This window comes from Astatotilapia calliptera, chromosome 6 (assembly GCF_964374335.1).
Source record: "Astatotilapia calliptera chromosome 6, fAstCal68.1, whole genome shotgun sequence".
In the NCBI taxonomy this organism is placed as follows: Eukaryota; Metazoa; Chordata; class Actinopteri; order Cichliformes; family Cichlidae; genus Astatotilapia; species Astatotilapia calliptera.
This window is the reverse complement of record NC_137427.1, coordinates 32,726,118-32,749,136: the sequence shown is the minus strand read 5'-3', so window position 1 is coordinate 32,749,136 and position 23,019 is coordinate 32,726,118. Positions and strand designations below refer to the sequence as shown.

Below are 23,019 nucleotides of genomic sequence, written 5' to 3'. Positions count from 1 at the left end.
TAAAGTTTCTTTGAGGTCACTATTGCTGTGAACTTTTGTTACAAAGCACTAATAAAAATCTTACAGTTTTAGGGCACAATGTCACCGTCACCTGGGGGGGGGGGGGGGGGGTCCACTTGGTATTCCTTTAGGCAGTCTAGGAATTAATCTCCATGAAAACAGGTGTTGACCAATGGGCTGCTCGGTTCTTGGTGATGTGGATGACTTTAACATATATCAGTTTCTCATTTTCTGTCCTTATTATTCTGGCATGTCAGTGTAAAATAGTCCAAACGGGACCTTTAACTTTATCTTGAGGGAACCTCTAATGCATTGGTCTGAATATGTGATGATCATAAATCATCAAATTCAAACTAAAGGTCAGGTATTGTAACAATAGTTCCCGAGTTCTTTTTAGCAAAGTGTCCAATACAAGCGTAATCAACTTAAGCAGCTCAGACTGAGGCTGTTCCGTGATGTCGTTTATTGCTGCTGCTGCTGCTGCAGTGCTCGGTAGCCTTTTATGCAAAGCGCGGTCGCAGTCGCGCGGGCGCGCACAGCTATATCCTGTGACTGAAAGCATCCCAGCTTCATTCACCGCGGAGATCACAGGACCGCTGGGAGCTGCCATCAAACTCCTCAGAGCGGAGATAAAGGCTTTTGGTTCTTTTGCGTTTTCCAGACAGACCTGCCCTCGGTTTGTGAGTTTTGACAATTTACCAACCTGAAGTGCCAACACGCTCAAACGCTGCAGAGGGCACAAATGGGTGATTTTTGAAAGGCTCATACTGAGGACAAAATGATGGATATTCCTGGATATGTGAATGCAAAAAATGCCTAATGCTTCCATCGGCACCTGTTCTGTCTAGACCAAAATGAAAAGCAACTGGACATACACTTGATGTCAAGTCTGATTGTGTGATTTCCTTTAAACTTCGGACCTGTGGACGAATATCGGTGGGATCCTAAGATTTGTACTTTTTTATTTTGTTTTATCTTTTTAAAACTTGGACTCTCATTTTTCGCGGTCACTTAAAAAATAATCCCTTAAATCTCTTTGGCAGTGACTTACACCGCGTGCAGAACAAGCAGAAGTTTGCTTCAATCCTTTTTATTTCATTCGGGATTTCGCAGCTTTTTCATTAAAACTGAGGAGGTATTCTGTCCTCCCGAGGGATGATGAGAGCAGGGAGCGACAGCCCGGCTCCTTCGGTGGATTTTCGACCTATTCTGGTGCCTATGCAGTGGATCTGAGAGGAGATGAGAGCCGCAGTCTACCACATCCTTGCCGGCTACCTCTGCGTGTTACGCACCGTTGCTCAGGTGAGCTGAATCAAAACACTCTGTGTTTAATCTTTTCTGCTGCGTGTTGTGATATTTTTACTCGCAGCTATTTAGCTTGTAAACAAGTAATAGAACTCACAGAGACTCAGTCCTGAAGGTTAACGTACTGAATACAAAAGATGAAATCTAGTTTATTTGCGTAATTACACACGAGCATTAATCTTACGCACAGTTACCTGTTTGATACATTTTGAAAACCCGCCACCGAGTCAGCTTGAAAGCCAGCTGCAGATAAGTAACGTTTGCGTGATCGTGATTTACGCACCAACTATGTGTTCCCACCCCCAATAAACCCACCCCCTTCATTCCCACAGGAGTCTCCTCTCCCTCAGGAGCTTCTGGAGCGGCTCTCTCGCAGCGAGATCCGCAGCATCAGCGACCTCCAGCGGCTGCTAGAGATAGACTCCGTAGGTAAAGCACTTCATTATAATACAAGTCTCCCACAGCCACAAGCTGGATTAATGATCCTTACAGAAAAATGGGGTTATTCATAGAAAAATCTGTTCATGTGATGCCTGTGACAGATTTTTAATAAAATATATGAAGAAATAAATAAACATGGTGCAGATAAGATCAGACGTGTTTTTTAAAGTGATGTGAAACATAATGCCAAGTATGCAATTTTAATCTCTTCAGGGAAGTAATTTTTAACTCTAAGAGCACTGCACAAGGCTACATCACGTTTGTGCTTGTGATCAGTGTCAGGGTTTCATGCACCAAGTGGCAGCAGACATAACTTGGGGCCAAACCTCTGTAGCATTTAAAGCTAAATAGTAGGCTACAATTTTTTTAATGAAATTTGAAAAGTCACAGGAAGTTACTGTAGAAACTCATATTTCTTTGCACCAGATCAACACTTGTGATTTTTTTAATCTATCTTTAATCTACTTCTGAAATTAGGAGCAATGCACATGTTTGTCTTATTTTAGCATGTCATTGAAAAATGATGTACCTTTAGTCATACAAAGATCCAAGCAGGCCTTAACTTGACTGAGTAACAGATAAACATCAGGCAAAGGGAGCTTAAATGTGATAGTCACGGCTGCTTCCCTCCCTGTCAGTGCCTTGAAAGACTCTGACTTGAGGAATTAGTTGCATCTGGTTCAAGATTCTTTGTCTTCTCATCTCACCACTGGATGTTTCTCAGAAAGACCAGAAGCAACTTTTGTTTTTCTTAAAAAAATCATCTGTATCTTTTCTGCTCTGCTAGCAGCTGACTGTGTAGCTGAGATCACAAAAAAGAAGGCTTTGTGTGCAGTTCCATCATAAACAGTCTCCAACTTTTGAAGAAAAAAAAAAAGCACCGGCATTTGCCTTCAATAAACACTGATGTCTGTGTTTATTATGCAGGTAATAAATCTGAGCAGATTGAATCAGTGAGGTGAGACAGGAGGAAATAACTGTGGCATAAAACACACTTTATTGCATCCACTCATCCACATTTCAGCCAAATAAACTTTTTTTTTTTTTGCTGCGTGAACTTTTTTTTATTTTTTTCTGTCTGCAGTGCTGAGTGGTGCCACCATTAATCCTGGCATCATTGAGATGCAAATGTCGAGGGTGACGGCTCCCCGGCTCGGTGGGGGTCAAGTGGCTCACTTCATTATACTGTTGTCATGCTGCCCATTATTGGTTTGAGAGGAGGGCTCGCTGGAAGGCTGCTGTGTTGCTATGTATAATTCATGCTCAAATTCCTGCATGTCAGGGCGAGAGAGGGAGACACACAGGCTCAGAAAGAGAGAGAGAGAGAATGAGAAAGATAGAGAGAGAGAGAGAGGGAAATGTCGAAGGTGGACTTTGTTGTGTTTTAGAAGCACATTGTGTATGTAGGCAGGCGTGTGTGTGTGTGTGTGTGTGTGACTGTTTGCATGCACATATGGCCTCAAGAATGAGGAGCGCACGCAGACATCTACACGGTGACCAAAAGAAGCATCAGGCTTGGTATTCAGGATCAAATTAAAAGAGTCCTGCCTAGACATCATTTACTCTGATTTCCTGGAACCTTGCTCCCTTTTTCCACCCACACAGACACACAAATCTACACAAATCCACACTGCACACACAATCTTTGCTCAGAATTTATTGGCTTTAAACATGTCTGTGGGTATCCTGTGGTTTGGAAGTACTGAATGGCTTGAAGAATCTGCGAAAACTGTGGATACATCTCTAGAAGGCACACACACACAAAGCTAAGATTTAAAACTAAGCCTTGAGGGCAAGATTGGCTAATATAAATCTTTATGCCATAAATCATCAGTTATTAACTAAAGAATATTATTCACTTTAGGAAAGTTTCCGTAAACTGGATGTTTGTCTAATCTCAGGTGTAGTATTGTCACAACCTGCCAAAACCTTGCACAGAAAAATAAATAAATAAAAGATTAAACTAAGCTCACTACCACACATTACTACCACCAAACCAAACTGAACTGACAAATACAATTTATGGCCAAGTGTCAATGAGTGGCAGAGTTTCCAAGATTAATTGTAGATAGAAGATGTTTCTGTGTTTGTAGGAATAACTCTGGGTCCCTCCTCTTCATGAAACCATTCGTGACTGGTGCTTGGTAACTCAAGGTTTCAGCTTCCTCCACAGATTTCCTATTGATCTGAGGTCTGGAGACTGGCTAGGGCCCAGGGGTGTTGAACTCCAGGCCTCGAGAGCCGGTGTCCTGCAGGTTTTAGATACTGTATCACCCTGGGTCAACACACCTGAATCAAATGATTAGCTCTTTGCCAGGCCTCTGGAGAACTTCAAGACATGTTGAGGAGGTCATTTAGCCTTTTAAATCAGCTGTGTTGGATCGAGGATACATCTAAAACCTGCAGGACACCGGCCCTTGAGACCTGGAGTTCGACACCTGTGGGCTAGGCCATTCCACACATTAATGTGTTTCTTCTTTATCCACTCCTTTCTTGCCTCTGTGGTATATTTTGGGTCATTGTCATGCCAGAAGACCCATCGATGACCCATCTTCAGTGTTCTGGCTGATGGAAGAAGGTTGTAGTCCAAGATTTTTCCTGTCTTTTGGCCTCTCAATGCGCTGCCCAAAACATAACATTTCCACCTTTGTGCTTGATGTGGGGATGGTGTTCTTTGGCTCATACAAAGCATTTCTGTTCATCCAATCAGATTCTGGTTACATCTTTCATCAACGCCTCAGTTTATAAGTTTAATGTAATTATTTTTCTGGATTTTTAGTTGATATTCTGTCTACTATCAAATTTCTTTGTAAGTGAGCAAACATAAAAATTCAGCAGGGAATCAAATAATTGCTTTCTCCACTGTACATCTAACCAGTAATAGAAGCAAAAAAAGTGCATTAAAGTCACATAACAGCAAATAAATCTCAAAATTCACAAAGAAGCTACTTAGAAAGTTTAAGTTTGCTTGCAATGTGATGTCATTTCCAACTTAACAAAATCTTTGCTGTGTGTCTGTGTGTGTGGATTACACTCAAATGTACCTGGAATAGGCACTGAAACAGTTTCATTTGGGGCTCGTGTACATGCAGAGAACTCAGTAGCTCACTGACATCATAACTCAGAATAACCTGGTTAAACTGCTTCTCTGATCAGGAGACACTTGATAAAGATATCTGTAATGAGCAGCTTGCTGTAGCATGTAAACATGCCACCACTTTTCCTTCTTTTGTATTTTGGTCAGTCAGCTGTCAAGTTATCTTGATAAGGAGATTCATGGTCCCATGAGGATAAATTACAAATATTTTCTATTTTGGCTCGGCCAACAATGTGGTGCGTAAGATTTCATGAAACTTAAGGGACAACTTCTGATGTCCAAAGAGCCAGGATCAACTGAAGTGATGCATCATGGCCCAAGATTACAATAAATAGGTATTATTTTTAATTCTGAATCATGCAACGTTAGTCCAGTAGTGTCCAAGGATGGAAATGTGGAGCTGGAAATGAGCAAAATAAAAAATATCCAATATCACCCAAGAGAACATTTGTGCTTCTCAGAAAATGAACTTTATGCATGCATGTTATCCACAATAGTGCGTTAGTATGTGTCTGTGTTTTTGACACAAGGATCTTTGTTGTTAACATTTAGAGTGTGTATTGTCTCAGTATGCTTGTGTTATTTTGTCTCTGTTCAGAGAACGAGGTGATCGAGGAGACCAAACACAGCTACCACAAGGACTTCTCTCACAGCTTCCCCGACCTAAAGAGAGCACACACACATACCAGACACAGGAGGAGCACTGGTGAGAAACACACACACACATGTAGTCAGCTTGAGCCTCAGGTCCACTGGTTATCTAACTATTCTTTTGTAGTTTCCAAAAATTCTATATTGTATAACGTTAATAGGAAATACTAGTATTTGTATAAAAAGTGAACCATTGATGCAGGTTTGATCAGCCATGTTTGTTCACCTGCAGTGGTAGAAGAGGCCTTGCCAGCAGTGTGCAAAGTTCGGACAGCAATTTATGAAATTCCCAGGAGCCAGGTGGATCCCACATCGGCCAACTTCATCATCTGGCCTCCCTGTGTCGAGGTGAAACGCTGCACCGGCTGCTGCAACACCAGCAACATGAGGTGCCAGGCGGCTCGCAAACACTACCGCACTGTTAAGGTAGCTTTCTGTTGCTTCTCTCTATACATGTGACCACATGTGTGTCTGTTTCAGACTCTTTTGTGTTCAAAAGAAGCTTTGTTTTCACATCACATTTGGAAGAGGTAAAGATTTGCATATAGGGAGTCTTGGGGGTTACCAGGTAGCACAGGTCGACACTACACTGCACTGATGAGCACAGCTAGACCCCGGCATGCAGGGTTAGCTTTGTAATTGTTTCTTTCTGCTTCAAACATTCCTTCCAACAGAAACCTGTTAGGTAATGAAAACACATGCATACATTCACATATAAAACAAATATAACTAATAACTTTGTGCTGTCAAAGACATAATTCGGTCAAAGGAAAGAATAAGACTTTATATCAACACTGTACGTGCACACTTGCACTGCTTCAATTTTTGATATCCATCATTAATTCATTAATAAATTAATTTCATTTTAATCTTTACTCATTGCCATCACTTTAAACTTTTTCTTAAGAATCAAAGAAAATGAATATAATTGCCATAAACCAAAACTGTGTGTAACCATAGTGTTATTTAACATTTTCTGAACTGTAGATATGTTTATGGAGCTGGAGCCAGGCCAGGCTGGAGCCGGGTACACCCCGGAGTGGAAGAGCCATTACCAAATACCACAAATTTTGTATTTCCAAGTTTGTCATAAACCATTTCCTATTGAAGCCAGGCAACTGAGAGACTTCCCATAAGATGTGAAACTGACGAGTTAAAGTTAGGAAGAAGCATCCGGAAAAGGCTTTGTTGTATTTAGTAGAAACAGTCTTTTTATCATGTCTAAGTAATCTGCCATTTATCTGTTGTTTTTCTTTGTTTAAATTAGAGTCCCTTAATAGAGACTAACTGCATATGAAGTGCAAAATTGTGGCCAAGAGCTTTGGCACTCGCACAAAGTTTGTTTTTCATGCACTTTGGCACAATTTTTATTTCATTTCTTTCACAAGGATGTCATGAATTTCAAAAACCTATTATTACATTTCTCTAGTGCACTTGTCTGTCTCAGTGCATGCTGTATCTTCTTATATGTCACCTTCAACTTTCATTATGAGGAAGAGGACAAAGTCACAGAGGACTAAGACTGTTCTTTGGGGCGATTGTGGCTCAAGAGTTGGGTGTTTGTCTTGTAATCGGAAGGTTGCCGGTTTGAGCCCCGGCTCGGACAGGCTCAGACAGTCTCGGTCGTTGTGTCCTTGGGCAAGACACTTCACCTACTGCCTACTGGTATTGGCCAGAGGGGCTGATGGCGCAATATGGCAGCCTCGCCTCTGTCAGTCTGCCCCAGGGCAGCTGTGGCTACAACTGTAGCTTGACTTAACCAGTGTGTGAGAGTGAATGAATAGTGGTATTGTAAAGCGCTTTGAGGGTCCCGAAAAGCGCTATATAAATGCAATCCATTATTGTTTGGTGTCTGACACATACAGTAGCCAGAGACAAGAGTTTTCTTCCACAGGGATATCCTGTGACAATAGAAGTGGTTCAAATTAGTTTAAGGGATATATTCTGTGTAAACATTTAGCAAAAGGCTTCTGTTCCTTGTCTTTTACTGGCACTGACCCGGAAAGTGTAGAAAACGAATAATGGCACAGAATGTGTAAATACGCAGCCACTTACTGGAGGTATACACTCTACACCTGCCAAAAACAATTACTCTCCCCAGCTTAACCATTGTGTGTGTGTGTGTGTGTGCGTGTGTGTGCGTTCGTGTGTGTGCCAGTGACTGAAAATCTGGCAGTGAGGTAGCACATGAACATAGTAGCTTCCCTTTGATCTCATCCAGAGCTGGAAATAAGACTCAGTAAACCCCAAATGGTTCACAGTCACAAGAGTCCAAGTGGGAGCTGACCCAAGGAGTGTGTGTCTGTGTGTGTGTTTGGCACACAGGAAGTGCATTTATTGTACTTTTAAACTGTGCTGATGATGTTGATGTTAATAGTTACTTTAATAATATGAACATGAAATATTAATTTCACAGGTTGATTGGTTGATGTTTGACTGATAATCTGGGGTGAGAGGGAAAGACGTGTAAGAGTGTGCTGCCAGAGGTCAAGAGGGAAAACGTGAATAAAACAGGAGGGGAGGGCGGTTTGATACTCTGTGCTTTGGCCTGCTGAAACCCAATCTGAGATGAAAGGGCTCATCCTTTGTCTGCTCACAGAGGAAATCAAAAATAAAGTCACTCGCATGTGCTGAGATTCAGTGCTTAGAGGGTAAATGGTCACGACTACAACTGCACTCACTTAAAGCTAAAGGGAAGATGGCAGGGTGAAGGTTTAGGGGGTGTGTCCATATGTGAGAAAACAAAGAAAGAGCCTCAGTACTGATATATATATATGAAGACTACAGCAGGCTGGAAGTCAATCTGTAATGCCCTTTTAAAAGCTGCTGTCTTGAAATGATGTTTACTTGTTTTTTGAGAATAGACTGTATATAAAAGATGGATATCATCATTGTGAGATCACTCACTGCCATGTAAAGTTTCCACTTGAAGCCTCTGCTTTGTCACCTAGCTAACGTTCACAGGTTTGGAAGAACTACATCAGTAGACTGACTGAATGCATAACAACTGCCAAGTTGCCTACAAAAAACATTGATTTTTCTTACTAGAACTACAGCAGCAACTGTAGTGTAAGTCTGCAGGAAAGAACTATTAATTTAATAGTTGATCTAATCTAATCTAACTACTCATATATATAACAATTATAGCAGACCTCGACTATTTGAAGTGATGGCTCACCCCTTCTAGCATATTGTCAAGGTCTAGTCAATGTCATATGTGCTGTTTAGCTGCACAGCTGCTCACCTCAGCTGAACCTTCTTGTGGGTTTTTGTTTTTACAAAGTCTTAGCTCTGCTATTTCAGAGTCTGTTAAGACTTGAAGCAAAGATGGTTGTGCAATTGGACCTGCCAAAGTGCAGACTTGGCTTGCTAACAAGGATGTTAGCATTACGCATTTACTGTGCTTCTGTGGTTCTTTTATTGTTTATGTAAGATAAAAGTATGCTGGGTGTGTATTTGTTCATGAACTAGAAAGACCCATTGCTACATGAGTAGCTAGGCTCGGGGCGCTAGTGTTGATGTCAAATGTGACACAAAACAGCATATGCCTCACTTAGTGTAAGTGAAATCAAACCTCCTATCAGTGTTCCATTCATTCTTCCAAACGAGATTACACACACCTGTGTGCTTTCACAAGTACAAGAAAGCATTTTATCTGTAGCACCTGTATCATACATAACCTGTCTCATTCTAACTTAAATAGCACTATCGTTAGGTAGTTTTTGGGATCAACAAACCTATATTGTTGCAAACATAAATTTAATCATGATTCGATTTTGCAGAAGTTTAGTACATGATGAAATTTACAATAGCTTCAAATAATAGAGTCTACATCAATTTAATGAACAAAATTATGTTAGATTGTTGAGGTAAAGAGGACAGAAAGTGGAGGAAACAGGAGATAAGTTTACAATAAAAAGTGAAATTTTAATGATGGTGGTCTAGTCAAACATTTACCAAAAAAGAGATACAAACATAACATCCACACTTGTCCAAAATAGTGATGCGCGAATCATGTTCACGTTCAATACTCGAGAATCACTTTACTGACTCATGAATCATGATTCACAAGCCCAATTGACTCACTAACTCATCCCTATTGCTGTTAGCAAACTAATTTCCTTAGTAGAAATATATGTAGCTTATAATTAAAATCGTGGGGGAAAAAAACAACAGCCAGTTTCTTAACAAAAACATTTCTGCTCTGAACTGGAAGAAAAAACCCTGAGTAGAAGCTCACATCAAGACAATAGCTCCTTGGTTCACAGTAGCATCGCTCTGCTAACATGCTAACAGCACATTTTAGCTACTCACCCCCTCCCTTCCTGCGCTGAATTGTAGCGTAAGCGAATCACTCAGGACTCACTCACCCCCTCCCTTCCTGTAATGAATCATAGAACGAACGAATCACTCACTAGTCATGTCCAAATTCATGGGCTGGTCATGTCCAAATTCATGGGCCGGCCTTCGCGGTCTACGCGGGCCAGGTCCTCAGAAGTGCGTGTAGGCCGGAAGTAAACGGCTGGGGAAATTGGACGGTCTAGCCTTCTGATTAGCGTCACCGCTGTCTCGTTGGAGTTTAATAAACTCAGCCGTCTTCTCCTTGCTATCTAATATATAACAGGACACTGGCGTAAATTCTCGACCGTGTCATACTCCTGTTTAATCAGTTTTCTGTTTGACGTTTAGTCAAAACCAAGGAGGAACCCACCAGGGGGATTAATAAAGTTTTATTTTATCTAATCTAATAACTTTAATCTCAGCCAAACCGATTTACTCACAAACAAACAAAACACTGAAAAAAGCCCAACAAGAACATTTTTAGGTTGTCTAAGTGACTTATATATTACGTTTAACCTGAGTAGCAAAAATCCGCGGTGATCTGAAAATGATGTGCCGGGAGTTGTGCCATTCTCGGCGGCTTCAGTGAACCTCGAGCTCCCAGCTAGCTATCGAGCTGGTGACTAGCAGACGTCTCCGAAAACGTCGAAGCACTTTTGCAAATATGCGATATCTTGATAAACCGAGCAGATATTTGATGTTTACACAGCTACATTCAAAAAAACCCAACTTGAGGCCCATACACTGGGAGATTCTCAGCTGTAGCTAATGACCACCTCCATTAGCTGTTTGAAAAACTCTTTGTCATGTTTTCTATTGAATATTTCTGGCAGACTAGTTTTAAACAAAAACCTTATAAATGTGATCTTAAAAATCCACTGGATGGCAATAGCTATGCTAATTTACAAAAAAACTGACACTAAACTTTGATGTCAGATATGTTCTCCAGTAGTCAGTTCATTGTGTTTCCTATTCTTTAAAAACTTAATCTACTCAGCTTATAAATTTGATTAAGTTAGTACCTAGCACTAGTACTAGACAGCTAGTTTGGCTAGCAAGGTGCATCTGGTGCAAGGTGCAAGTTAGCATTTCTGATGCTAACTTTGACTAGAAAAACTCGTTCTAACCCAACACACTCAACAGAAAAGCAGAACATGCCTTAGAATGTGTTTTAGTGCAAGGGAACTTTGGGTAAAGGCACACAACTACCACTCAAGATAGCTACACAGAACTTATGTAATTTCTGTATTCCTTTTATTTTTCAAAGCTGGCAGTTTGACTGTACGAATTCATGCAGTGAGCTAGTTAGCGGGGGCTTGCCTATGCTAAAGAGTATTAACAAACATGCTTTAATTCACTTCTCAATAAAGTTTTCTCTCTGTCTCACTTTCTCTCCCCTCAGGTGGCGAAGGTGGAGTACGTGCGAAGGCGGCCAAAGCTGAGGGAGGTGCAGGTGAGGGTGGAGGATCACTTAGAGTGCACGTGCACCAATAAACGCCATATCAGCCCAAACTCAGACACAGACAATGGTGAGCATATAGCTGCGTATCTTTGTGTGCGTGCATGTGTTTGTGCATGGGCGTGGGCATGGGGGTTTAAGCTGGCTCACTTCACATGTTACGGCTCCTCTCAGAACTGATAACATCTGAGGCATTTACAGTGTTTTTCCTGCCTGAGTTAATTCTCCCTCAGGGCAGCATTTCCCTTCACACACACTAACCCATCCACTCACACACACACACATACATGTGTGCACACACACAAACATATGTTTCAAAGACCCCCATTCTATATTATTAAAATCTTTCCTACTCGACGTAAACAGGGGTTAAAAAAAAACATTGTTGTAGTGCACAAAGGTTCTTGGAGTTTAACCATCCTGTCATCATGTGTGACTTCTGTTGAACTTGCTGACTTCCTGCAGGTCGTGCTTACATCAGCTGAACTTAAAGCAAAAAAATTGCAATTTAGATGTCCAGCGGTGGTGCAGAAAACAGTCCTTTGTGTGTGTGCGTGTGTGTGTGTGTGTGTTGTTATTCAGTCGAAGATAAAGCTAATGCTTTATGCTAATAAAAGAAGCTATCTTCATGTTCCTTTCTTGCAACAGGCATCAGGTGAAGAGCAGCAGACAGATGTAGGAGTGGAGGACACCTTGAGGATAATGATGTAATGGAAAGCAAGGACAAGCACCTTCTGCCTGTGACTCCTTTAACACCTGCCATCAAAGTAACAGTGAAAAGGTCTAACGGAGCATATTTTGTCCACGACCTTTTGGAGTTTTGATGGAGGATTACTGACTCACCATTTTCCAAAAAAAAGCAAAGCATCAAACTTCCACAAGTGAACTCCAATTTTTTTTTGATGGAGACGAGAAATGATGAGACGATGACAAAGCGAACTGACATTCTGGTTCTAGGATGTTGAAGGGCATATTGCCTGTATCCTGCTCCTTCTCCAGAGTATAAACCGCTCAGTGACTCGGATTATAAACTGGGGCAAAATCCTTTCTAGAAACAGTGACTGGGATTAGTTTTTGTACTCCAAGATTTACTCTTCCTCAGAAAAGCACTCACACACATGCACGTATATTCTCTTATTTTTATAACGTCTCGTTTTCTATTTCTATTGCTTATCAGTTCTTTTTCTGATATGTTACCCAAATAAAGAATGGATGGGAAATAATCCTTCCGACATGTTACTGATACTAATAAAATATTTATATGAAAACAAATTGGGTGTGGTGGTCAGAAAACAGCTTGCAGCAAACAGGTTTGTCAGAGAGTGACTGAAGGGACAGTAACACACACACACACACACACACACACACGCACGCACGCACGCACGCACGCACGCACACACACACACACACACACACACTGAACCTTGGCAAAAGTGAGACTAGAAAACAGAAAAGCATGAAAATGCTGATTATGGAGCGGAATAGCCAACAGCTAACAAGTGATCTTTTTGTGCTGTTTAAAGAGTTGTGTTATTTCAAACAGGTCAAAGAAATGACAGTAATAGTGGCGTAGGGGAAGGCAAATGTTTTCATTGGTGACCTCATCTCCTGACTCACTAAACCAGAAGGAGGAGAAGGTGACTTCATATCAAACCACTTTCTTCATATTCGCTTTCATTACTGCTGACAAGGAGCTCTGTTTCATTTAGATATGCACCTAAAGGAAATGCAATACATGGGGAAACCTTATATAATTTTAACAGAATGGGTGCCATGTTTTAACCAAGGACTGTCCTCAAGTCACTCAAATTGTGCATATTTCACATCTACTGTAATTTAAAATGTATCTTGTGGGACAATGAAGGTAGACTATAAACATATTCAGGCCACAAATGTATAAATTTTGTTATCCTCAAAGGAAGAAAGAAAGAGCCAAACTCGATTTCAGTGGGATTAATTACAAATATTATATATAATTATGATTATAAAATTATATTTAGTACTTTATTAGTATGTAGAGTACTAGCATTTGGTATTTACAAGGTATATCAAAAGGAATCAACTGATTTTAAATTGCTTTCAGTGGCTGCAGTGACTCCAGACATGCTCACAAAACTATATGGGCATATGCTGTGTTTCTGGAAGATGTCACATTGAGTGCAGTAAATTTGCACATTGTGGATTTCTTAGCTACCTTGCTTCATGATAATATGACCTTTGTCTGCAGATGATCATTAGGGGGTTAATGCTGTACAGTAAATGTTTAATCAGCAGTCAAAACTAGCTTGAGTGTCTTTAACTTGGACACATATGTGTGATATCGTTGAGAATAAAGGTTCACATGTAATCTTTTTTCTCTGGAGCTTGTAGCTGCAGCTCACAGTCTTCTGCAGCACATGAAACGTCTACAGTCTCCATCATCGCTTTGGCTAAAGCTATCACATATTAACAGGAACCACAGCTGCCTTATGTCACAACTAAACAGCAAAAAATAGAGACTGGAGTGTGTTATGCCGTGTGGTGAAGACTTGGTGTTTTTCCTTTCTTGAACCTGCAGCACAGAGCCGAACTGTGTGCTCGCGGGGCCGTTCCAGCTCCTGCTGGCACCCCGCAAACCACACAGCCTGCATCCACCTCAAACAGCTCTTTGTGTTTCAGACATGAAACACTTATTATGACATGCTTCATCAGCTACATTTACATTTCAAACATGCAAAACAAATGTTTGCCGGCTGAGGTGGGGAAAAGGCAGAAGAAGCAGACAGACGAGTGACTTCATGCAAGCTTGGGGTCACTTTGTGTAACTCACTTTGCTGGTATATTGCTCTTGGAGAAGCTGGCGTAAACCATGTGTAGACATTGGCCAATAGTGTAACCAGAGTGGGCCGCTGTTATAAATACGTAAATTTCATAATTGAGTGGTTCTGTGCGAGCTGCACAAAGACGACGCTGTTTGAAAACGTAAAAAAGGAAGAAAAAAAAGGTTGGTTTTTAGCTTCAATCTTTCAAATCTGCAGCAGGAGAATCACACGCATGCTGCAGTTTCATCTGCTGTGTTCTCAGGACCCGAACTCCATATCCAAGACGTTAATGCATAAAACAGAAAGTATCGTGTGCACATGAAGCACAGTTGTTTGTGTGAGAGAGAACAAAGAAAGAGAGAGGAAACAGATGGGTTAAGACTGTGTAACAAGGTTTGAAAGGTGAGAGGGCGGAAATGAAAACAGGATGGAATACAGGGATCGTGTGTGTGTGTGTGTGTGTGTGTGTGTGTGTGTGTGTGTGTGTGTGTGTGTGAGAAAGAGAGAGTAAAACAGAGTAAGTGCACCTTTGCGTGTGAGATGGGATAAAACTGGGTTTGTGTGTGTGAAACAGAGAGAGAAACTCCATCTCTCTAAAGCTCAGTTAAGCAGATTAACAACAGGCTAGCTAAAATGCTGAACTCTCTGTAGTTCAAGTACAACCTGATATAAGCTCGTGGAAGTCCAGCTCCCCCTGTCCTACTACAGATCCCAGATCAGATTACCAAACCTCCGTATTCCTATACGTTGGCATTAAGATGCTAGAAGTATACCTGATTAAGGTCAGCAGGTTTAGATAAAACACCTCCATGGCCTTTACTATTGCTGTCCTCTGGTCTCTTTTATTTAAAAACAAGTTAAATAATTAGTTTAACATTTTGGGGAATACACATTCTCTAATCCTACTAATATCGGGGCAATATCTATGCTCTCGGACTGATCTAGAGTAGCTTTGCTTGATTCACAGTTTGAAATAATCCCTTTTTATCTCATCGTGGTCTTTGGTACAGTCTTTCGCTTCCTCTTCTGTCTAAAACAAGTTGTTTTAGCTAATCTTCCTTTCAGTCTCCCCTCCCTTTAACTCAACTTTCTTTGGATTCAGTGGCCACAGAAGCCCACAGCTAGAAATATGAAAGATCTAGGAACAAAAAAAACAAAAAACAAACTGTGAAACTGAGTGTTTGCCCTGCAGGGATTACTCAGACACTTGCAGACCTCACTATTTGAAATTTGTGTCCCTTTTAATATGAGCATTCACCATTACAACATTGTGCATACAGTACTGTGCAAGTCTTGAAAAATTCCTTTGTTTTGTTAGAGAAATAAATGCAGTGATTTAATTAAAATGTGCACACTTACAGCATTTAAAAATAGAGTTTGTTCAATACTAAATTGCTTGGGAGTCTGGCTACTTTCAATCTCCAACCCAGCTTGAACTCTCATGTCTTTAAAAAGTCTTCAGGAATACTTCAGACTTCTTAAAGGATGATCGTCATCTTTTGTTCTGTTCTGTTCTGTTAAGATGATCCGTATCCAGGTTTTACTGTGTTTGGGATCATTGCCATAGTGAACAATGATTGCCTGTCAGGTGCTTTCCAGAGGAGATTGTGTGGTGGATCAGCAGCTGAAGGTACTCGTCTGTTTTCATAATACCATCAGTTTTGACAAGATCCCCAACACCACTGACTGAAATGCAGCTCCAAACTGTGACAGAGCCTCCAGCCTCAACTTTTTTAAGGACACACTGAACACCATGGTAGGATATACAAAGATTTTAGCTAAATGTTCACTGGGAATCCCCTTGTTGGTACAAAAATACTGTTGAATGCCTGTTGATATGTTTCCTCTGTAGCATAGATAATAAAAATAGCAACAGACTGAACTAAAATAATACAATATATTACATATTGTATAAACTTATATTAATAGAAGAAATTAGCTCTCTAAACATAAAGAGCTCAACTGTAAATATGAAGAATATTACAGAGATTAAATATATATGATTGACATTTTACAATAAACTGTAGAACCTGGTAACAAATTATGTGTTTTTGCAACATGCTGCTTGTAAAAAATGTCTAAAGATACAATTTCGAATTGGTACTTTGCTACATTGTCTGTGATGTGTAGACACAATGCTTGAGTTAAGTGCCTTTTTTATGCTTGAATGATTCTCTGAAAATGGTCAGGTAGAAGCATTGGAATTAAAATAATTGAGAAAGCAGACAGTGTTTAAAGAAACCTTGGAAAACTTTTTAGTAAGCCTGAAGAACTACTGTTCAAAGGATGGCTGCTTGAAATCAAAATAGGCAGACGTGTGGTGGCTCGAGACTTTTGCACAGTACTATGTACAGTATGTCACAAAAAACAACATAAAAACATAAGTTTCCCTTTCTTTAAAAATGTGCATTTTTTTAATCTCTTCTCTTCCTTCATCTCCTCCTTTCCTTTCCGTGTGTCACAAAGAGCTGCTTTACCAGATAAATACGTCCACCTCCCACCATCAGGCTTGTTCCCACCGCAGGATCCAGCAGGGATGGGAGAACTGGAGCTGAGGTTTGGCATCATACAGTTGGATTAAGATTTACTGCTGGTGTGGTCAAGGCTGATGTTTTGGTGCTGGATCCTGTAGAGAGGTTTTATTTCCACTGAATATGTGCGAATGATATCTGTCCAAAATATTAAAAACAAAAACCTCGAGACTCAAAGAAAGAGGCAGAAAAAAGAAGGTAACAGACGCGGCAAATTTTTACATTCTTGGTTTTCTATTACCTGCTTCTTGATTGTGTACATTTTTATCCATCTGTGTTCCACATGTTAAAAATTGAAGAGGAGTTCTCCCAGATTTACTTTGCTTTGAAAGAATATTGTCACCCCCAAGGTTTAAGCTGTGTTGGCATAATGTATACAGCAGGATCGGATAGTTCAGTCATCTTTTTCTTGTTTCAACAGGGCATAACAAATCCATTTCTACATGTAGGTCTTCCTATTTCCTTTGTTTGCATTTTTCCTCCTTCCCGTTTTTCTCATTTAGGCCCTACAGGTAAACCAGCTGCCATCAGTGCCAGGCTCTTCCCAGAATACAGGCACACATATGAAACCCTGCAGAAGGCAGGCATACACAAAGGTCCCTACACTGACCTTTATTATTACTGTATTTTCTGTGCTGCAAAAGCTGTATCCAGACAAAGCAGTTAGATATAATTTGACAGGTAAATTGCATTAATGAAGACTAGCTTAGTATGATCATGTGATGCTTTCCAGACACTTGTAATGTATACCATGCAGTTTTTTTCTTTGAAGAAGAGTGAACTGTACTTGAACTAGGTTCATGCTAACCCCCTATCAAAAGCTCCACCCACATTTTCTGACAAGATCCTAACCTCTGTGTAGACATGCCCACTGCAGAAACTTTGGAGTACACGCGTCAGCGGTCATGTGTTGCTCTCAGCTCACACAACAACAATGTCATCTTAATTAAATCATACTGGTTTTTAAGAATTTGGATATTCTGGTTCCATTCTCAATATTGCTTATGGATTGATTGTTATCAATTTTCATTGGGTGCTCTTTGGCTCTGGAAGTTATCACCATCGCTAAGCAGGATATTAAAGACATTACTGCAAATTAACTGGATGCTTTTTTTCATCTAATGTTTGAGCATGTTGGAACTATTTCCCCTTTTTGTTGTGATCAGTGTTGGGGTTGTAATATGTATTATAAGTATTACACCAACCACTTCTTTTAAAAGCAATGCAGTACATTACTTAATTATTCCCAGGAGGAAGTAATTCTTTAAACTACTCCTTACATTACTGTCAAGTTTCTCCCTAAAATGACTTGAAACACATCGTCTCATCACAATTTGACAATATAAACCTGTAAACGTGTAAGCTACAGTGCCACACACCGACACAAATTCCTATCCTAATGAACCCAGACATACAATTAACAAATTGATTTTGCATTGATGAATATGTTAACCTATCAGGGTGCTTCAAATTTTTGCTGTAGTTTAACCTTGAGCGTGACTCTCAAATGCTGTCAGATGTTAAAACACTTCACACAGAAGCGTGTGAATGTGTGTGTGTGAATGGGTGGATGACTGAATGTAGTGTAAAGCGCATTGGGGTACATAGTGACTGAGTAAAGCTCTTTACAAATACAGGCCGTTTACCATTTATGCAGAAGCATTTGAGTGAGATTAATATTTTCTAACATTTTAAGTTACTGAATGATCTCCATCAGAATGTCTCTGCTGCTCATTCCTGTACCACATCTCTCTAATATTTTGCTCTTTACTATTTTTCTAGTTATTTTTTTTAATTATTTTATCTTATTTTATTTTATTATATTTTATTATATTTTCTTCTACTGTACCATGCTGCTGAGTGACTGCTGCTCGGATAGGACAACCTTAAACTAAAACACATTTGCTTCAGCTGGAATTCCATGATTTTGACCTTGGGTTTGTTCCCACATGAAGTATGAACCCGGTGCTGGCTGCTGCAGGTCTTTGTGTCGCCTCAGGGGGAAAAACTGCAGCCTGATCACTATCGAGATAGTCCCTCAAATTCACCTCTTGGCCACAGACCTCCTGCTCTGCTATTCACTGTTTGACTTCAGCTCAGCTTTCTCAACAACATAAGCCTCTTTCACATGCACAAACACATCAAAAACGCCGTCCTGCTGTCAACCACTCCAAGTCACTCAGCAAAATAAACCCCCTCCTCTTCTCATCCCCCCCCATTCATCATCGTCTCCATTCCCTGTAGCTATGCCATTGTTTTTGGTCGGGCCAAGCAAAAGGCCTGCTGCTGCCGCTGAGCAACACAAAGAGGAAAGCAGCCGTGTGGCTGAAAGGGAAAATTTAAATAGAGAAGGGGAATGAGCATCCCAGGGGTTAAGTGCTTTCTGATGGAGTTGCTGGAGGGTAGGAGTTGGATTGTTAAGAGATAAAGGTGAGCGTGCAGGCACCCCAACCCTGTGTCCAGCTCAGCTGATATCATGTCACACAGTACTATTACACAACATTAAACCGCATGGCATTAAATATCGACCCCCTGTGCAGATCCAGCGAGCCATCCAGAACTCTGACATTCCTCTAAGCTATTTTGCGGGAGTGCACCAGAGTGCAGAGATTAAGCCTGATGTCACATGCGGCTGTAAGCAAAGTCGCTCTGGGTTTTTATGTCACTCTAGCATGTTCTCTCTCTCTCTTTAATCCCTCTGTGGTTGTGTTCTCATTTACCACAAAGCCATTAAGAGCCATTGTGATAGCAGAAGAGAGCAAGAGCATCTGTAAATAGATAACATTTAGGTCCTATGGAATACTTACTTTGCATATGTTAGGTTGTGAGTATTTTTGCTATTTTTAATGCTTTAGATATGTAATAAATTGATGAGTATATGTATGCATATCTATTATATACCGTGACAGCCTTACAAAAGCCAGAATTAGCAATTTAATCTACATGTTGAATCTCTTTGTTTCTTCTCTTTGTAGTATACTGAAAAAATGTGTCAATTTGGTAACCAGGGAATCTCCTACTTAAAAACATTTACTATACACGCTTAAACAAAAGCAGGGTCTATTTTCATTATAGGCGGAGCTATGAAATGCTACTGTTACAAGAGGATCAGCTAGAGTTTGCATGCAAGAACAGGGTCAGTAAAGGTCAGCAGATGATAATCTTGGAGATGATGGTGAGTGGGAGAGACAGATTTGACAGGAAGTTTAAAAAATGGAAGTTCAAAACGATAAAATGTCCTCAAGTTGCACTCAAGAAATATTACATGTCCCTCTCAAAGGAGCAAACACTGAACCTTTTTTAGCACAACTTACATTGCATTGCATTGTATAAAGTTGGGTACAGGTGGCATTGTTGATTGGCGAAACAGTTCCATTAGTCATTAAAGCAGATTCTTATTATGAAGATTATTTCAAGTCCAATTTTAACATTATTTAAATCCAGGTTTATTAATATTACACCAGATTTTTTTCTAAGTAAGTGAGAACAAGAGTGATCAGAAGTGCTGACAACTGTGATATCACTTTTGATGCACTACCTTTGGTGTCATTCACCTCTCAGTTTCTGAGGCCAGCTAGCATGGCCTAGTCGAAGATCAAGTTTTTACTGCCATTTTAATGATATGAGTCAACGGTTCCCAACCTTTTATGCGCCACAGATTGGTTTAATGACAATATTTTCACGGACCTACCTTTAAGATGCAGTGGATAAATACATCAAATTATAGAAACTGTAGAAATTATCCCCATATCTCACTTATCTTAACTGCACTACTGTATAGTTCTATGTAAATAATCATTCTGTCCATACGATCAATTTTAATCCTACAACTGTTTATAACTTGCATAGTTCACATTTCTGTATAACTGTATATCTCAGATTTCTGTATAGCTTTTTTATTTCATATTTATATCCTGTTCATAGCCTGTACATAGCTTGTACTCACTACAGCCTGTACATACTTATAGTTATTGAATATTCATAACATACTTCATACCGTGTACATTATAACATACCATAATAGACCCATTTCTGTAATATACTTACATATCTATATTATATATTGTAATATATCTATATCATGGCTAAAGCACTTCTGGATGGATGCAAACTGCATTTCATTGCCCTGTACCTGTGACATGTGCTATGGCAATAAAGTTGAATTCTATTCTATTCTAAAATAAAATGATATGACCAAGATTGAGAGTAACATCCTCCTCTCTGCCTCTTAATGCTCTCTGGTCGCTATGGTAATGCGTAAATATTTCTTTCAAAATAAGACACACAAGTACAACACAGGAAAAGACCCGGGGAAACCAACTTAATGATAAAAACCCTGAAAACCATAAATTTCACACCTGAGCCTCAACTCTCACAGCCCAGTACCAAACGACTCATGGAGTGGTACCGGTCCATGACCCGGGGGTTGGGAACCGCTGGTATAAGTGATACCAGTACAGGAGCTGAGAGATTGTCAGATTATGCAAAGGGAGATGTTGCAAGTGGTTGAAAAGCTGAAACTTTCTAAAGAAAAAACAATGACAGGTTGACTTTTAAAGAACAGGGAGCCCATGTATCCCTATTACTTTCATTGTGGCCATAAAAACAATGGCTCAAACATTCCAGTTCCCCTTGTCCTCCAAAATACATGTTATGGTTAAAATAACTTACACAAAATAAATAAATAATTTTACTAACTTCTGTCAGCTTGATCTTGTATAAAATGTTTTAATATCAAATAATTCCTATAATAGAGGGAAGAAAAGAAAGACTAATATATGGAAAAGCCAAATTTATCACAGTTGGCTAATATTTTATAACATCACCACCATTTTTAATGTGTGTTTCAGTGTCAGTGTTGTAAGGCCATCCGGTAAAGGTTTTTCACTCTTCTTAACTGAGCTCAGTTGAATTATGGAGCTCTCTGAGCAGATACTAAAACTCCTGTCAACACAGAGAAAAGAGAGAAAGACATCAATGGGCTGAAAGAGGAAAAGAGAGAAAAAATGGTCTCACTGAGAGGTGGACATAGACAAAGCTGGATGGGGCCACCGGGCTGATAGTAAATCTGGTTTTATTATTGAATGAACAGGCACATGCTCAAGTGAATGGACCAGCAGATTTTCACAAGCAAGGACTTAGGACCATTCTGCAGTCTGACAGTTCGATGATTTTCCAAACCACTGACATGCAACTTAATCAAAATTTGTTCTTTGTTTAACCTGGTTACCTCTGCTAAGAACAAGAATATCCTCTTCAAAGGAAATTAAGGCATCAGTGTTTCAGCACTGTAAAGAAGTATTTAAAGCACCACAACAGGAAGAGCAGCGTGTCCTGACATCACAGCCACTTGGGTTTTGTTGACTCTGGAAGACACAAAAGAAGGAAAAACGAAATAAATGACCATCACATGACAAAAGCTGGTAAATGTGTGTCATTCAAGCCTGTTGGAGAGGGAGAAAGCCACGCAGTGACCCATCGAAGACTGCAGTGACTTCCCTCTTTATGACCCATAAAACGCTCTTTTCAGTTCTCTGAATGTGAAGCAGAGGCGTTTCCAGGATCTTTTTCTTTTTTAATGGGGTGGCAAAGGGGTAACAGAACCAGTCAGAGGGAATCATGGGAACTCTGATCTAAAAATATATATGACAACAAATGAAATTTATTTTAAAAAAAATTTGGTCTGATTTTCATGCTTTTGTTATTTCACTTATTGCATTTTACACAGTGCCTTGTACAAGTTACTACTGCACAAAATTTGATTTGATTTTTTTTTTTGCTGTTTGACATTAGTTTGACCTGCAGTTACATCATCTCCAACAGCTCCAGCCTCCAAATGTAGACTGTTTTGGTCTTTAAAGCTGGACACAGATCTGTAAGATGTGAGATGTGCACTGATGAAAAAATGTTTTCATGTTAACAAAGGAACAGGTTTAGGAACATGAATTAACAGAGTGAATACTGTAACACTGGCAATATTGTGGAAACAGACATTTGCAGATGCCAGACGACGCCTTATCAAAGAAAATTGTGCCCTGGGATTGAAAACACTGCAGTGACACCTGATATGTGCATCGTTCACTAATAATCTGTAGATGTTTATTGGGAAAAAATGGGCTGTGAGATAACTATTATCTCACAGGTAAAAACTGTGCTGTATGCAGTTCAGTGAAGTTTTTTTGTGTGAATATTTAAAACCTGTGTGTTTATATGCCCATCTGCATTTAAACATCAGTTATTATTCATCTCTGGCTCTCTCCCACAGTATCTTTTGTCCTGTCTTCTTCACCTCACCACCCTCGACCAATTGAGGCAGATAGCTGCCCCTCTCTGAGCCTCCCTGAGCAGGAAGAGATTTATTCCTATTAAAAGGGAAATTTTCCTTTCCACTGT

The 23,019-nt window shown here is 40.0% G+C and overlaps 1 protein-coding gene across 1 annotated transcript; it reads left to right on the top strand.

Moving 5' to 3' along the window:
- Nucleotides 1-571: 571 nt before the first annotated feature.
- Nucleotides 572-12,566, top strand: pdgfaa (platelet-derived growth factor alpha polypeptide a). Its single transcript, XM_026161338.2, has 6 exons — nt 572-1,302; nt 1,638-1,734; nt 5,442-5,549; nt 5,727-5,920; nt 11,238-11,364; nt 11,943-12,566. The coding sequence occupies exons 1-6, from the start codon at nt 1,240-1,242 to the stop codon at nt 11,951-11,953; spliced, it is 600 nt and encodes a 199-aa protein (XP_026017123.1). The 5' UTR covers nt 572-1,239; the 3' UTR covers nt 11,954-12,566.
- Nucleotides 12,567-23,019: the final 10,453 nt, after the last annotated feature.